General features: G+C 38.8%; 2 protein-coding genes and 1 long non-coding RNA gene across 3 annotated transcripts; all 3 read left to right on the top strand.

Moving 5' to 3' along the window:
• The first annotated feature begins 1,374 nt into the window (after nucleotides 1-1,374).
• On the top strand, nucleotides 1,375-3,942 carry LOC120437431. Its single transcript, XR_005611123.1, has 5 exons — nucleotides 1,375-1,425; nucleotides 1,512-1,673; nucleotides 1,808-1,909; nucleotides 3,272-3,356; nucleotides 3,616-3,942. It is a non-coding gene; the product is annotated as an uncharacterized LOC120437431 (long non-coding RNA).
• Nucleotides 3,943-4,794: 852 nt separating this feature from the next.
• Nucleotides 4,795-9,991, top strand: LOC116316647 (matrix remodeling-associated protein 8-like). The gene is made up of 5 exons (XM_039608001.1): nucleotides 4,795-5,050; nucleotides 6,329-6,691; nucleotides 7,017-7,376; nucleotides 7,543-7,763; nucleotides 8,321-9,991. Exons 1-5 carry the CDS (start codon nucleotides 4,981-4,983, stop codon nucleotides 8,333-8,335), a joined length of 1,029 nt encoding a protein of 342 aa, XP_039463935.1. The 5' UTR covers nucleotides 4,795-4,980; the 3' UTR covers nucleotides 8,336-9,991.
• An 838-nt stretch (nucleotides 9,992-10,829) lies between these two features.
• LOC120437423 (CD226 antigen-like) lies at nucleotides 10,830-13,942 on the top strand. Its single transcript, XM_039608015.1, has 4 exons — nucleotides 10,830-11,014; nucleotides 11,107-11,190; nucleotides 12,821-13,183; nucleotides 13,422-13,942. The coding sequence occupies exons 2-4, from the start codon at nucleotides 11,121-11,123 to the stop codon at nucleotides 13,571-13,573; spliced, it is 585 nt and encodes a 194-aa protein (XP_039463949.1). The 5' UTR covers nucleotides 10,830-11,014; nucleotides 11,107-11,120; the 3' UTR covers nucleotides 13,574-13,942.
• Nucleotides 13,943-15,565: the final 1,623 nt, after the last annotated feature.

Here is a 15,565-nt window from a genome sequence, read left to right as displayed (position 1 = left end):
TTTGAGTGTTTAAAAATCAAATCAAATTCACCAACAAAACTTTTTGTTCTATTCAATTATTAACAAAAACAATATATAAAGATCTGTAAATTATCTTCTAAAGTGGCACAACAGCACATTTGCTGAAAAAGTGGTGAGAACTGTTAATTAAAACTGAATTCAAATATTTTTTTAAATCATATCTAACAGTACACACGTCACAGTGGTGCAGTGGTTAGAGTCAGTTGTGATGTTTGGTTAACTGCTGATTTTAGGTCTGAATGTGACACAAATCTTTCTAACGATTGGCCCAAATTTAGAGACAAAGTGCCAGGACATGTGTTATTTGAATTGGTTCCAGTGTTCATTCTGTTTGAACTAGTCAAGATAGATTCTACGTTTAGTTTTTTTGAAACCCCTAGACCCAGAAGAGTGTATTATCTGGGTTTGTCAGCTGTTTGTGTGGAGTTGTTCTTTATCTTCACCTCAAATCCAAGTCCTTAATGTAAATATGTAAGAAAAATTGTGTATGTTTCTGTTCTGTGTCCTGTGTACTGTTTGTTTGTATATGTGTCTTTTTGGCTGCTGTTACAACCAAATTTCCCCTTGTGGGACAATTAAAGGATTATTCTATTCTATTCTATTCTATTCTAAATCAACCTGAGTGTCATTTCTCTTTAGTTCTGATCTCACTGCTGAGCTCCAAAACAAACCAAGGTCAGTAACCTTCTTCTGTCACAGTTTAAACCTGAGAAATGCTCACTGATATGACCTGATGGGTTCATGTTTCACAATGGAGCTCACATATAAAACTGAAGAAAAAAATAAAATCTAATTGTTTTTCATTGTAACCCTCACAGCTCGTCTGACTGTGAGTCCCAGCAGCTCTCAGTACTTTGAAAGAGATTTTGTGTCTCTGAGCTGTGAGGAGGACGACAGCTCTGCTGGATGGACTCTGAGGAGAAACACAGCAACAGACAACAGAGCTGAGTGTGAGGAATGGGGAACACCAGCTGGTTCTTCCTGTAACATCAGTCACATCTACTCATTAGAAAGTGGAGTTTACTGGTGTGAGTCCAGAGAGGGTCCCATCAGTAACATGGTTAACCTGACAGTCACTGGTAAGCTGAGTGTGTGGAGTTAGTGTTGATGAAGCTGTGTGTAAATGGATGAAATGCTGTAGTTTGTCTCTGTGTTGAGGTGGATCAGTGATCCTGCAGAGTCCTGTCCTCCCTGTGATGGAGGGAGATGACGTCACTCTGCTCTGTAAAACAAAGACCACTCCCTCCAACCTCCCAGCTGCTTTCTATAAAGATGGCTCCCTCATCAGGAAGCAGCCTACAGGTCACATGACCATCCAGCATGTTTCCAGGTCTGATGAAGGCCTCTACAAGTGTGACATCAGCGGTCATGGAGAGTCTCCATCCAGCTGGATCACTGTCACAGGTGACACACTCACCTGTCTGTGTTTCTGCAGCTTTCAACATTCACAATGTGACGACAACTTAATGACTGTGTTTGCTTTATTTTAGACAAACACACCACCACACCTCCACCTACATCCACACCTCCACCTACATCCATCTCGCCTCCTGTTCTCTCTGTGTTGTCCTGTGTTGGATCAGTGTGTGTTGGGGTTCTACTGGTGTTATTGGTTCTACTGGTGAGACAATGTATTCACAGGAAACCTGAAGGTGAGACTCAGACTTCCTGATCTTTCATGTCTGAGTTTGTTCAGTAGAATAAATTTCACATTCAATGTGATCACAGTAAAACGTTCTAACATGTAATCTCTGTTTAGATAGTTAATCTAAATGGATCATTTTAGCAGAACAAGAGAAAGCTGGAGAAGATGAAGTCATCACTGACATCATGTGCAGTATAATCAACATATCAAAAAATCAACAAGAGCCAATCAGAGAAATCCGAGGTAGTGGGCTCTTTTTTTCATCATAACAAATTTTTACGCAGATTTTATCTTTTGATTTTACACACACATTCTTTCATGTGCTGGTGACCTCACAGCTTAAATGGCATTGTCTATCTATTTGCCGTAGACTTCAATAAAACTTCCCAAATATCTGTTTAGAGGCCAGGCAGGACACTGAGTGGTTAGATTTGATTTTAGAAAGGTTTTAATGCAACTTTACAATCTGAGAAAAAAGTATTGAAAGTAGGGGTGAAGATAGTTATGGAACTGTAAACATGTAACAATGTGTGTAAGCGAACATTTTCTTCCTCAGATTTCTAAAAGTTAGTTTAATATGAAAATAAAAGCTTCATGAACACTGTTGCTTGTCATTATGATGTGTTGGGTTAAGAGGACATTCTGGATTATGTGTGATCATGTATTTTTATTTCAGTTTCTGTGTAAAATTGTGGATTGTTGTAACAGTAAAATAAACATTTTTATGATTTGATGCTTTCACAATAAATCGTTTATGTTTATAGATTATAAATAAATTTTATTTCTTCATGTAAAATTTGATCAGTTTTGTCAAATATAACTGTCTGTCTGTAAAGTCTCACACTGTACTTACTGTTGTTCACTGTGAGCTGGACTGTGTGTTTGTGGTCTGTGGTTAACTGAAGCTAACAGCTCTGCAGTCGTCCAGCATCCTGTTTCTGATAGAAAGAAAATACTTCAGCTGCAGGTGTTTCAGCACAGAGCTGTTCATGTTAAACACATGAAGGAACATGGAGACAACATCTGGAAAATGATTTCTTTAAACTCTGCTCACAGACCATTAAAGAAATCAAAGTGAATAATTTCATCAAGGACGTCTTTTTATAGTTTTATGATGCTAACATTTTAAATCCAGTCTTCCTCATGCTCCAAAATGAAAATCAGAATCTGGCTGTAATAAAGTTAATAACTATCTTGTTGTTTATGGCATGTTGACGAGATACATTCGTCCTGCTGATGATTCTAGTTTACAGTTGTCTGAAGATAGTGAAACTTCTCAACACAGTGTCTCTTGGTTTGGCCAGTAATAGTGTTGATGTTGTGAAGGTCTTTGCTTTGTGGTGAAGTGCATCAGTGTGCACTAAAAGCAGATGTTTGCAGCTTTGTGGTTGTCCTCTTTTCTCTTTCACAGAAACATCCTTCAGTTTCATGTGGTCAGTTTCATAGCAGAGATGTTAAGATAAGAAAAGCGTGTGAAGCTGCTGCTGTTTATAAAACCTATTGCTTAATCTCTACACTGTGCAACATTATGAATAAAAACAATCTTTGCAATAGTATGACAGTCATACAGATTTTGTACAATGTCAAAAGTGTTTTATTTTGCAGAGAGTTATTCAGCTGCAGTCTACTCAGCAGTGAAAACTGAAGATGTGAGTTACGGATGAACAGCCATCAGAGCCAGGAGGCCCAGGTACAGCTGCTCTTTAACTTTAACTTTAAACAGAGCCAAGCTAGCTGCTCACCCTTCTCACCATCATGCTAAGCTAAGCTAACAGAATCGCATCATATCTCGAGCTCAGTCTGAAGTGGGACTGTGTATGATGCAGAGAGGTGGAGATTGTAAATAATGTAAATAAGATTGTAAATAAGAGAGGAATCGAGGTCTTGATTGAACCACAAAGCTTGTAATCATGTTTCCTGTTGTTTGAACTGTGTATGTTTGTGTTCAGACTTTAAACCAGAGCCAGACGTCGTCTACTCTTCACTGAAGTAGTCCACCAGTCCAACCACTGACGTCCAGCTGCTGGGCTCCAACTAGTCCCCCCATCACCTCAGACCAGAAGAGATCCACAAGTTAAAAATATATTTTTTAATATGTTTTTATCTAACTTGTATACGTTATTTTGTCCTATTTTTAAGTGAATTTGCTCTAAAATTTAAAATGGGAACAGTAAACATGTTAAAATGTTCTGGTGACTGTGGTTCAGATGGTAGAGCAGTTTGTCAGGTAATTCTTGGGCAGGATACTGAACTTTGCACTTCCCTCAATGCATACATGTGAGTGTGTCTGTGAATATTACAAAATTTATCCTTAGGGATAGATAAAAGTATTGCAATAATGTATGTGTGAATGACACTTGCAATAGAAAGTGAAACTGCTTTGAGTGTTCAAGTTCTTGCGTGTTTTCCTCGTGTGATTCTGTGAGTTTAAAAAGATTTAAAACGGAAACTTAAACATTAAACCACACCAAACTGAATTCATGAATTCATGTGAACCACATCTCCTGAACCACCAATCTCCTGTTAAACCACTAACCGCTGAACTTTGGAATTACTAATAACTTTTAAATTTTGCTGCCATCTACTGGTTAAATCTAAGTTTTACAGCAGAGCACCTGTTTTATAATTGACACAGTTTAACAGCCACACATCCAGCAGGTGACATCAACCTACTTTGCACTATGGTTACATTTTACCCACATGCTAAAGAAGAGTTTCAGAAATTAAAATATGCCACATTTTAAATTGGTCCTGTGATGCATTTTCCAGTAGGCGAGGACATAAATGTCAAAAGCTGATGAAAAAGGGATAACGGCATGCCATGCTGGATAATGAAGGACACTGGCAAAAGTAAAACCGCAGAAAAATTAATCAGGAGGGATAAAACTCGACATGATTATCACTATTTTTTGTAAAGTGTAGAAGTGAAAGAGGAGAAGTATCCATTGCAATGTCAAAGTACTAGAGTGGACACAAGGCGAGAGCCGGTCTTTAAATCCACTGCAGTAAAGAATTTAAGGCAAACAGGTAACAAGGTCAACAGGAAAGACTCCGCCTCTGGGCAGGGCCAAACAAGGGAACCAGACAACCTCAATCTTTTCTTCACCTGCAGGAGTGGAGAGAGACAGAGACAGAAATGAGGAGGGAGAAACAGCAGGTGGCCTGTCCAGACCATGACAAGAACAATATAGATACCTGCTATCACACTCACAGACTTTCAGCTTCCTTTATCAGATTTTAAACTCAGGGATTCTGTGATTCTTGAAAAATACCACCATCTTTTGGACATTTATCGCACTTTAAATGAAGAAGCAATGTCTGCTGTGACATCGGCGTCTCTCTGCCTGACTTTACTGTCTGTCTGCCTCTTGTTTGTCTCTGCAGGTGAGATTGAATTTTTGATTGATAAAATAATACCTCTTTAAGAATTCTGTTCATGGTTTAAAAAAGTGTGTTTAACTGGCCTGTATGACCTGCCAGATATGCCTAAAGTTAAAGAGTTAAAGCTTAATTATGACTGTTCCTGCTCCAGAGCAGTTTCAGCGAAAACTGTGATTCTGTTACAAAGAAATGTGGCTTTCTTCCAGGAGGAGAGCTGAGTCGTTTAACAGCATTAACACTCTGTTTACCCGAGCTTGTCCTCTCCTCCTGCTACACCTGCTTCATTTCCTCATACCTACAGGTCATGTCAAAGTTCACATCAGAGCACATCTGATATCTGCTCATCTGCACAAGTTTGTCTTTTTACAAGCATAACAAGTCAGGTTGAATCAGTTCTTGCACAGCATTAGCACAAGGATGGGTACAGCAATCTGTTGGCAAAAAAAGAATCTTTCATAAAAGCTTCTCATTGGGACAAAAAGTTCTTTATTTTTGAACTAACTACATGACCTTACCTTTCACTATTCACAGAAAAGTGTCACTGTCACTGAATTTCAAACAGCATTTTGTAGCCAGAACAGATATTTAAAAATGTAAAACTTGAATTTAGTAGACTTCGGTGCAAGATTCCAGATTAATACTCCATTATCAGTCGTTTGAGTGAAGCACAAATGGCTGTTCTGAGCTTTACTGCCTACCTTTGCAAGCGAGATTCATTAGGATTCCCTTGCAAAGCTAGGCCAAAAAAACGTAAAACCTATAAGGTGATTTGATGGAAGTCATCAACTTTCTCTTTTAACCTCGGCTTCTTGATTAGGCCCAGTGAACACTCACTAAAACTATCCCATTGGCTGATCAACATGGGTCTAGGAATTATATTAGTTGGTAGCCTGATTGAAGAGAAATGTATTTAAATGACTGAATATTGTTAATGTTAAATACCTACAAACAATCTGACCAACTTGAGAATATGCCTTCTGTCACTGCCTCAGCAGAGGTGTAAATGAGCTAGTGACGACCAAGCTGTATTTATAACCTGAGTAATGTAGAATTATGAAACAGTTTGTGGTGCTGTCAGTACATTAAGTTCATTAAGTGAATTCAAATCACAAAGATAAAAAGTAATTCTTCAACAGACAGTCAGTCTTTAAATGAATGTGCCCTTTTGTTTGTCTGAAGCAATTTACAGTAAAAAGCTCACTTATCTCGCAGTAGCTCCTAACTGTGTAGTGACTGGTTTTACTTGCATCTCTTTAACCGCTCTGTTGTTTCCTCTTTCAGACCAGAAAATCATCATAGCTGTGCCGGGACAGACGGTCACTCTGCCATGTCGAGCTCCAAACAGCGGCAACCCCATCATAGCTGCAGAGTGGAGCAGAGCTGACCTGGAGCAAGAATATGTCCTTTTTCACCGGGACGATAAGCTTGAAACAGAAGAGCAGCATCCATCTTTTAAAAACCGGGTGGATCTGCAGGACAGACAGATGAAGGATGGAGACGTGTCTCTGATTCTGAAGGATGTGAAGACTGATGACTCGGGAGCGTACGAGTGTTACGTGGTCCAGAGAGGAGCGAACCGCAGGAAGAGAGCCAGTCTGGATAGTGACCCCATCAGCACCACCTACCTGACTGTTGTTCCTCCAAGTGAGTTGGTAGAGTTCAGTTTATTAGTAGAGATGAAGCTGCTTCCTGGTTGTTGATAAAGTTTTTTGAGTTAAACATGTAGCAGAGGTCCAAAGCTTGGATCCTTGTACCTTGCATTTCCTACTGGCTGCAGCCTGCAGAACATAAGTGGACAAACATGTGTTCTTAGATGGCCACAGTAACTTAGACAAAGTTGGTAAAGGGCTACATGTTGGAGAACTAGTTGAAACATGATACATTTTTTTGTTTTGTTTTTCTGCAATTGGCTGCTATAGTGATCAGTTAGTTCTTTAACCTCTCTGATCTGTGCTGTTTCATCTTTCAGGCCAGAAAAACATCACAGCTGAGTTTGGACAAAACGTCACTCTGACATGTCGAGCTCCAAACACTGTCCTCATACCAGGTGTGGAGTGGAGCAGACGTGACTTGAAGGCACAATATGTGCTTTGGTACTGGGAAAAACAATTTGTTCCATATTATCAGCATCCATCTTTTAAGAACCGGGTGGATCTGCAGGACAGACAGATAAAGGATGGAGACGTGTCTCTGATTCTGAAAAATGTGACGAATGCTGATGGTGGAACATATGAGTGTTGTGTCGTCCAGGAAGTAAGAGAAGGTAGAAAGTTGGCCATTTTAAAGACTGAGCCCATCAGCATCATCCACCTAAAGGTTATTTCACCAGGTAAGTCAGTGGAATTCATTTTGGCTTTGGACACATTCAGTTATTGTCAGAGTTGTTCGACTGTGAGCCGATAACTCAAAATGCATAAAAAGAATTTGGCTGTGATCAGAGGTGAAGCTTGTGTATACCTGACAGCTGACAGCTCACACCTGTTTCTCACCTGCAGGTCAGACAGGAGGACACGGAGAGGATGGCGCTGTTGGACTAACAGTTGTTATTGTGCTTTCTATAGTTCTTTTCGCAACTATAATATACTACATAAAAATGACAGAAAATACAGAAGGAGAAAAAAACAGCACTTCTCAGACAAGCAGCAAGCTGAAACGCTCCAATCGTGTCACTCGTCCCACCTTTCGTAGCAAAAAGACAGAAGCTCTGAAGACAGATGTGAGTTCACAGTGACGGGAATCCAGCAGACAGTAGTCAGCTGTAAATATCTAACTTATCTTGAGTTTGTTTTTTTTTCATCTTTGGGGTTTTTCTGGTTCGGATTGGTGGCATCTGGGAGTGGGTATGTCTAGTCTGCAAATACTTAAAAATCAACCATCATAATAATAAGTTAAAATGACAGTTTTCATCGTTTTCCTTTGGAGAACACTGAAATCTCTTTGGAGCGCCTAAAAGTTCTCTTTGTGAAGATCATGGGAACATTTCTGTAGTGAAGTTTCCTGTTTTATCAACTTTCTTCATCAGTTTTGATGCATTTTTTTATGCCTTTCCCCAGTTTATATCTATTGTGTTATTTTATTATTAATAAAGTGTGAACATGTGGTAATGTTGAGTGTGATTTCATAACTCCTGCTGTGAGGTTTTTGACTGTCTGTGAAGATGCTGGCTCATAATGAAAACTACACTTGTCACTCATTGTAAACAAATAATTTATTTATTTAGGATTACTTATATACTATATTATATGATATATTTATTACTCTTATTTCTTTCAGATCACAAAACCATGAACAGAATAAACCTGTGATAAGAGCATGGATGATGGGGCAAAGACGGCACTTTTCAGTTGCAGTACAAAAAACAAACAAACAAAGAAAAAGAAAGAAAATTAAAATGAAAAAAAAAAACACCACCAATGATAAAATCTAATCTGATTACCTTTGTTACCTTTCTGGCACTTAGGCAGTTAGACATTCTTTAGATTCCTACAGTTTATAATCTTGAGATCAAGGTTTAAAGCAGAAAAAAATATAATGCAAATATTTCCATCACAGTCGGATTAGAATCTGTTCACTGTAAAAAAAAAAAAAAATGTAAGTATTTGGGGAGGTGAACCTGAACCGCTCATACTAGGTCAGTTCTGATAGATCAGAGACTTACTGGATCTTATCTGACATCTCTTTCTGCCTGGTTACAGTTGATAAGTAAGAGACAAAGAAAGACGTTTTGCCATTGTGTCTTTTTTTTTTTTTTGTCAAACTTGTTTTGTTGACTCCCGCATGAAAATACACTGCTCAAAACAATTAAAGGAGCACTTTAAAAACAGATCATGTTAGGCAGGTATACTGATATGGAGTGGGTAGCGTGTCGGAATAAAAGGATCCCACATAATTTCATGGAAATGAAACTTATCTAGTGGACTGAATTTAAAGACACATCAAACATCAAGGTGAAAGAATTATGTGGAAGGCTAGTTCATTTTTCAGTAACTCATACTGGTACTCAGTCTGTATGGCTCCCATGTGCTTGTATGTCTGCCTGACAACATCAGGTCATGCTAATGACGCAGGGTATCTCCTCCAAGACCTGGAACAAGCCATCACTGAGCTCCTGGACCATCTGAGGTGGACCAAAATATCATGTCACAGAGGTGTTCAATTGGATTTTTAACCAGTCAGTGGCATCAATTTTTCCATCCTTCAGGAACTGCCTGCATACTCTTGTCACATGACACCGAGAATTGTTGTGCACCAGGAGGAACCCAGGACCCAGCATATGCATCCCCGACCCACAACCAACTGCCAACCTTGTAGGGTCCAGGGATACACTCATGCTACCAGCAATGACACTGACCCCAGCCAAATACAAAACTAGTAAAAAAAACAATCAGAAAAGATGAAGGGGGTTTGAGTTGCCTGATTGTTGCCTCTGTAGTTAATTTCATTAACAACAAAGCAGCTAAACTGTTACTTAGCTGTTCAGATCAATATCCCAGAAGTTTAACAGAATTGATGCTAAACTCTGATTTAAGTATAGCAAAAATATGTCGTTTTGCTGTAATACACTGAGACCAACAGATGGCAGAAGACTTTAAATGTGAATCTGCATCACTAGGAGTTTACAGAGTGTGTGGGGTTTGTGCTGACTCAGGAAAAAGGAAAACAAGATTTAAAAAATATCTTCAGGCTCCGTTTGAGTCACAAGCTCATGAGTTTTTGAAGCTCGTCCGACACCGAATCATCTCAGCTCTCTGTTTTAAACTACTGAATGAATCTCCGTGGAGGAGGGACATTTAAAATACAAACATCCAAACAGTGATCTCTAAACTGATAGCCATAGCTTTTACACTGCTTCCTGTTACACCACATGACTGGAATTAGTGCAACTGTCAAATATAATAAAATTACAAATCTAAGCTAAGTTCAAGTGGTTACTTTCTTTTTTTATTAAATAAAACTCAAAATTATGACTTTTTAGTCACATAAAACTAGATCATGATCATGTAATTAATTTAAATCAAGCAATTAGCTAAAGGTTGAAAAATGTGACACGTTAGTTTGTTTGCGTTGGTTAGTTTCTAAGTGACACACACTGTTTCTGTGCAGTTTACATAACACACAATAACAGGATTACACAAAGGCTTTCCTAAACTCACTTCACTGAGTTCACTGACTATAGTGCAAACACTGAGTACTTACTCCAGAATTTTCACATTACAAATCTTACACCTTCCTTCATTAATGAGCTTTTAATGTGAAAGTACCCCAGCAAAAAGCAGCATGTTTAATAGAAATGTCTGTACAGTGGTGACTCTGTCGCTGTACTGATGAATCAGAGTTGTAAATATGAGCCTGTGTGTATAACTGTGTTCCTGTTGTAAACAAGAAATGTGCAGATACTGAGTCAGCTGCTACATCTTGACACACCAATCTTCTATTCTAGGTCAGGTTTTGTTTATTAAGGAACACACCCAGCTCTTACTTATAGCTCTCCACCCAAACACAACACTGGATCCAGCCCTGACTCCTGCTCATGTTGCTTATGGAACAGTTCAAACTTTCAGGAAACAGATTTATCTTCTTTACACTAAATAAAGAACAGCTGAACCTATTAGCCTGTTCTCATGGCACTTGGATCAGGGTTAGACTTCCAGGTGGGTGTAGGTGTAGGTGTGGTGGTGTGTTTCTCTAAGGGCACAAAGTCTCTTATAACAAACTGAGAAGTGCTGAGAGTCACAGCCAGGTGAGCTGTAAGGGTTACAATGAAAAACTGATGACTTGTCATGCTTCTGTCTTCAACTGTCACTCAAAGATTCAAGGAATGCGGAGGAATCTCTGCATACCAGGAAAAAGCTGAAAAACAGGATCTCAGGGCTCAGCTCCGAAACACTTCCATCACTCTGACTCCACCTTTCTCAGAATCCATTCATAGAGAGCAGCTGAAGGCATCCACCCACCCACATACACCTGGTAAAACTCTCAGCTCCTTTCACTTTATTTGATAAGTTGTAGTCTACTCGGGTTTTTATCTCTGGCATTTTGAAATATTCACATCATTCTAGGTCATCTGTGTGAAATGTCTGCTGTGGCGTCTGTGTCTCTCTGCTGGACTTTACTGTCAGTCTGCCTCCTACTCGTCTCTGCAGGTGAGATTAAACTCATTTTATATCAAACAGGATTCCCTCATGATTTAAACAGCTTCTGTTTCTGGACTCTCCTAAATCAGTTTGCATTGGGGCATTGAAACACATCTGGAATGGGGTTTTGTTGCTGTATATGTATTCCTTTCAATATATTTGTTTCTAAGATCCAGTACAGTTTTACTGTTATGTTTATGTGCACAGTTAAAAACAGCATTTTTATAATGCAAATATCTTTGGTTCTTTTTTCTTGTTTAGATTTATTATATTGTTTTAGTACTGTGTCATCACAATACATCAGTTGGTGTATGTTCTGACTGATAATGAGTAAATAGCTCTTCTATTTTATTCTATTTAGCTAAGGTTAATGACCAGTCAGAGCTCAACTGACTCAACTGGACATAGAATCAAACCTAACTCAAAAATGATTTGAGGTCTTTTTTCAAGAACAGATAAAACTGGTCATTCTAATCAGCAGAAGAGGATCCAGGAACATAGACAATAAAAACTCTACCTGCTACACTCTGTTTTTATCTGACTCTCGCAGCCTCTTTTTTTATTTCCTCATACCTGAGATTCTTTTTCCATACCGTGGCATACCACTGCATGCATACCACACTCGTCTAGTCACAGAAGGTATGCCGTGTCACATCTTATATCTTATCTTATAGATCTCATTGTACTCTGTCACCCTATTAGAGCACTTCGCTCTCGCACTGCAGGCTTACTTGTTGTTCCTAGAGTATTTAAAAGTAGAATGGGAGGGAGAGCCTTCAGTTTTCAGGCCCCTCTTCTGTGGAACCAGCTTCCAGTTTGGATTCGGGAGACAGACACTATCTCTACTTTCAAGATTAGGCTTAAAACTTTCCTTTTTGCTAAAGCATATAGTTAGGGCTGGACCAGGTGACCCTGAATTCTCACAATTGTTGTTGTGAGACCTTCCTATGGTTCACTCAGTGTTTCTTCTTCACTCACTATGTCTGTGAAGCATATCAGTCATCCAGGTCATGGTAATCAAAGGAGCATAGAAAGAAAAGCGACTGGACCTCTTTGCGTTTCTTGAAGACATTTCCCCTCTCATCTGAGAAGCTTCTTCTCAAACATCTTCAAAATCTCAAAGAAGTCCATTCACTTTCTTTCCAATCTCCTTACTTCATTTACTATGTGTTTGTACACCTCTCTGCATTTAAGTATTTGTTACTATTAATCTCTGGCTCTCTTCTGCAGCATGTCTTTTGTCCTGTCCTTCTCTCCTCAACTCAAATTAGCCACACTTCCCTGAGCCTGCTTCTGCTAGACGTTTAAAAGGGAGTTTTTCTTTCCCACTGTTGCCAAAGTCTGATTGTTAGAGTTTCTGTATTATTAAAGTATCTTTAAATTACAACATAAAGTCTCATGAGGTGACTGTTGTTGGAATTTTTGGCTATAAAGATGAAATTAAATCAAATTGAAATGAACTGGATTAAAATAGAGCCACTTTTGTGCCAATGAAAACTGGAACTTTAAGTTCAAAACATGAATTTCAGTTCCTTGTACAGCCCCCTGATTCCACTTAGCAGAGCTCTCTGCTCTGGTCTCTGTCTCACTGGATAGTTACTTTAGTTACTTCTCAGCTATGTGTCGTTTCATTTTTCAGACCAGAAAAACATCACAGCTGAGTCTGGACAGGACATCACTCTACCATGTCAAGCTCCAAACAACAAAACCATCAAAGGCGTTGAATGGATCCAACCTGACCTGGAGCATGAACGTGTCCTTTTTCACTGGGATGAAAAATTTATTCCTAACAACCAGGATCCATCGTTTAAGAACCGGGTGGATTTGCAGGACAGACAAATGAAGGATGGAAACGTGTCTTTGATTCTGAACAATGTGACAACTGATGACACTGGAACATATGAGTGTCGTGTCCTTGTGAGGGGAGGGAACCGCAGGAAGAGAGCTAATCTGGGTGGTGAACCCATCAGCATCATCTACCTGAGTGTTGTTGATCCTCCAGGTGAGTGAGTAGAGTTGAGTGTGTGTGTGATCAGAGGTGAAGCTGCTTCCTGGTTGTTGATGTTTGTTTCTAAAGATGTTGTTGATGAGACTTTGTAGAAAGCAGCTGGTCTGAGTGATGTGATCAGAGTGCAGTAGATAATGTCTGACAGCAGTTTGAAGAGGAAATGGATTCTGTTCTGTTCTTCACTCATCACCTACCTGACAGCTGACACCTCACACCTGTTTCTCACCTGCAGGTCACACAGGAGGACACACAAAGGATAGAGGGAAGGAGGCTGGAGGTGTTGCTCTGCAAGTTTTTGTTGTACTTCTTGTTGTTGTTAGCTTTGTGATTTTACTAGAATACAAAAAAAGACGAAGGCGCCAAAAGCGACCACGTCGTTCTTGAACAGCAGATTCAGTAATGTTAAAACCATCTAATCCCAGGATGTGAATCTTATTTTTATATGTACACAGATTCCCCACTAGGGGGAGCCAAGGAATAATATACAACACAACTGGAAGATAGCCACGAGAATGCATAGGAACAAGAGGCAAAAGGAAATACTGAAGCCAAAGACAGACACATGTAAGACTAAATGAGGAGATAGAAACATAAACATGATACAGAGACCAAAAAGTAACAACTGTGGCAAGTTTACTCAGTTGTATATAGCATTTGTATTCTATTTTTATCCTATTGTATATTTTATTCTATTTTATTTTACTGTATATAGTATTTTATTTTATTCTATTCTGTACAGTTGTGTACTGTATTTATTCTTATTTTATTCTAATTTTTGCTTCATAACTTTTGCACTGTCCACTTCCTGCTGTGACAAAACAAATTTCCCACGTATGGGACAAATAAAGGTTATCTTATCTTATCTTATCTTATCTTAAGTCTGGCTTGAACACGTAACTTCCAGAACCAGAACTTAGAATATGATGAAAAAAAAGGTACAAACTCAAAAAACAGAGTCAGGAACTGTGACAATTACTGTCACACTTGTTTCCTATTCTTCTCTTTTATTACCATTTTTCGCCCACATTCCTCAGTTTTATTTCCATGTGGGTTAAGTTGTTATGTAGACAAAGGTCATTTAAATTATTGAAGATGAGCTAAATCCTCTGCTCTGTTTGGTGATTGTTTTAAAGCTTAGTGTGAATGTTTTTCTGGGTTTTTATTTGCTGTGTTTGTCATGTACTTTTGTTTTTGTTTGTATTTTATTTATTGTTTTATATTCTATGTAGTGACATAATTTTCAATAAAATGTTTTACTGTGAGAAGTTTGACTTTCAAAAGTGAAGAAGGTGAAACAGTGGGAAGAACGAGCACAGAGTCCTTTGCAATTTGAGTCATCCTTTATCACGTACCAGTTTGAAGTTTAAGCTTCATGATATCATTGCAGTGCGGTGTGCTTGCTGTTACTATGTACCTACAGTGTTGATTTAATGCAGAAGCACAAATTGTTATGTTATGGGGTGAAGTCTTTATGTGCTACTGGAGAGCAATAATGGTGGCAGGTGGATTTTAAATCTCTCTGTCAACCACATCTTCATCTAATCTTGCTGCAACACAGAAGAGTTACAGCAGCTGGTACAAGTGTAACAGATGCAGCTCAAATGTTAAAACTAATGAGATGTCAGGTTTACATGAAGTTGAGGTAATCAGATTTGCTGAGATTTAGTTAAAGCTGTCTGTCAAAGTCAAAGGTGGGAAAAGAAAAGGATGAAAACTTTTCTATTGTTGCTTCGATGCACATAGTCAGCCTCCTGAAGGCTGACTCCTGAAGACCACCTTACCTCCACTTTTGAAGTTTTAAATAGTCCTTTTGGGTTACGGAGAACGATCTTTGATCTTGATGACTTTTTTTTGTTGTTGTTGTCAGTTAAAGTCAGCAGCTTTATTTTGAACATAAAACATGACAAAATGACACAGGCTATGCAGAAACTACAAAGTCACTAACAGTGAGAACGTGTTGGCTAAGGAGGAACCCCTTAAACGCACAAGGCAGACAGCATGAAGGAAAACACGACAAAGACCAGAATCAAACTGAGAGTTTAAATAAACATGAGGAGACACCTGGGAATAGACAAGGAGTGAGGGAATATCAAAATAAAACTGGTATAACTCTGGCTGGTTTATTTCTGGTTTCCTGCCTCATCATGGACTTCATGGATTTCAGTTAAAAAAAAAAAAGTTCTCTCTCTATACTGAAAAATATAACTGCAACCTTCAAAGGGTCCTTAAAGTATGTGTGCTGGTCAAAGGGTTAATCTGATATCCGCTCCTTAGGATGTGCCACTTTTTTTTTCTTTTTTTTAATGACTAAACGTAATCGGACTGAATACAGGCTGCTGCTGTACACAGAAGGGTAACATCATTTTCATTTGTCAC

The sequence above is a fragment of the Oreochromis aureus genome, linkage group 3 (assembly GCF_013358895.1).
Source record: "Oreochromis aureus strain Israel breed Guangdong linkage group 3, ZZ_aureus, whole genome shotgun sequence".
Taxonomy (NCBI): Eukaryota; Metazoa; Chordata; class Actinopteri; order Cichliformes; family Cichlidae; genus Oreochromis; species Oreochromis aureus.
This window is presented reverse-complemented; position numbering and strand designations above follow the sequence as displayed.

What these genes read in the sequence shown, in the direction of transcription:
- LOC116316647 (XM_039608001.1), top strand. Translation starts at nt 4,981, where the DNA reads ATGTCTGCTGTGACATCGGCGTCTCTCTGCCTGACTTTACTGTCTGTC. An exon ending in CCTGACTGTTGTTCCTCCAA is followed by an intron (nt 6,692 to 7,016) that starts GTGAGTTGGTAG and finishes TTCATCTTTCAG; the next exon opens with GCCAGAAAAACATCACAGCT. An exon ending in CCTAAAGGTTATTTCACCAG is followed by an intron (nt 7,377 to 7,542) that starts GTAAGTCAGTGG and finishes TCTCACCTGCAG; the next exon opens with GTCAGACAGGAGGACACGGA.
- LOC120437423 (XM_039608015.1), top strand. Translation starts at nt 11,121, where the DNA reads ATGTCTGCTGTGGCGTCTGTGTCTCTCTGCTGGACTTTACTGTCAGTC. An exon ending in CCTCCTACTCGTCTCTGCAG is followed by an intron (nt 11,191 to 12,820) that starts GTGAGATTAAAC and finishes TTCATTTTTCAG; the next exon opens with ACCAGAAAAACATCACAGCT. An exon ending in GAGTGTTGTTGATCCTCCAG is followed by an intron (nt 13,184 to 13,421) that starts GTGAGTGAGTAG and finishes TCTCACCTGCAG; the next exon opens with GTCACACAGGAGGACACACA.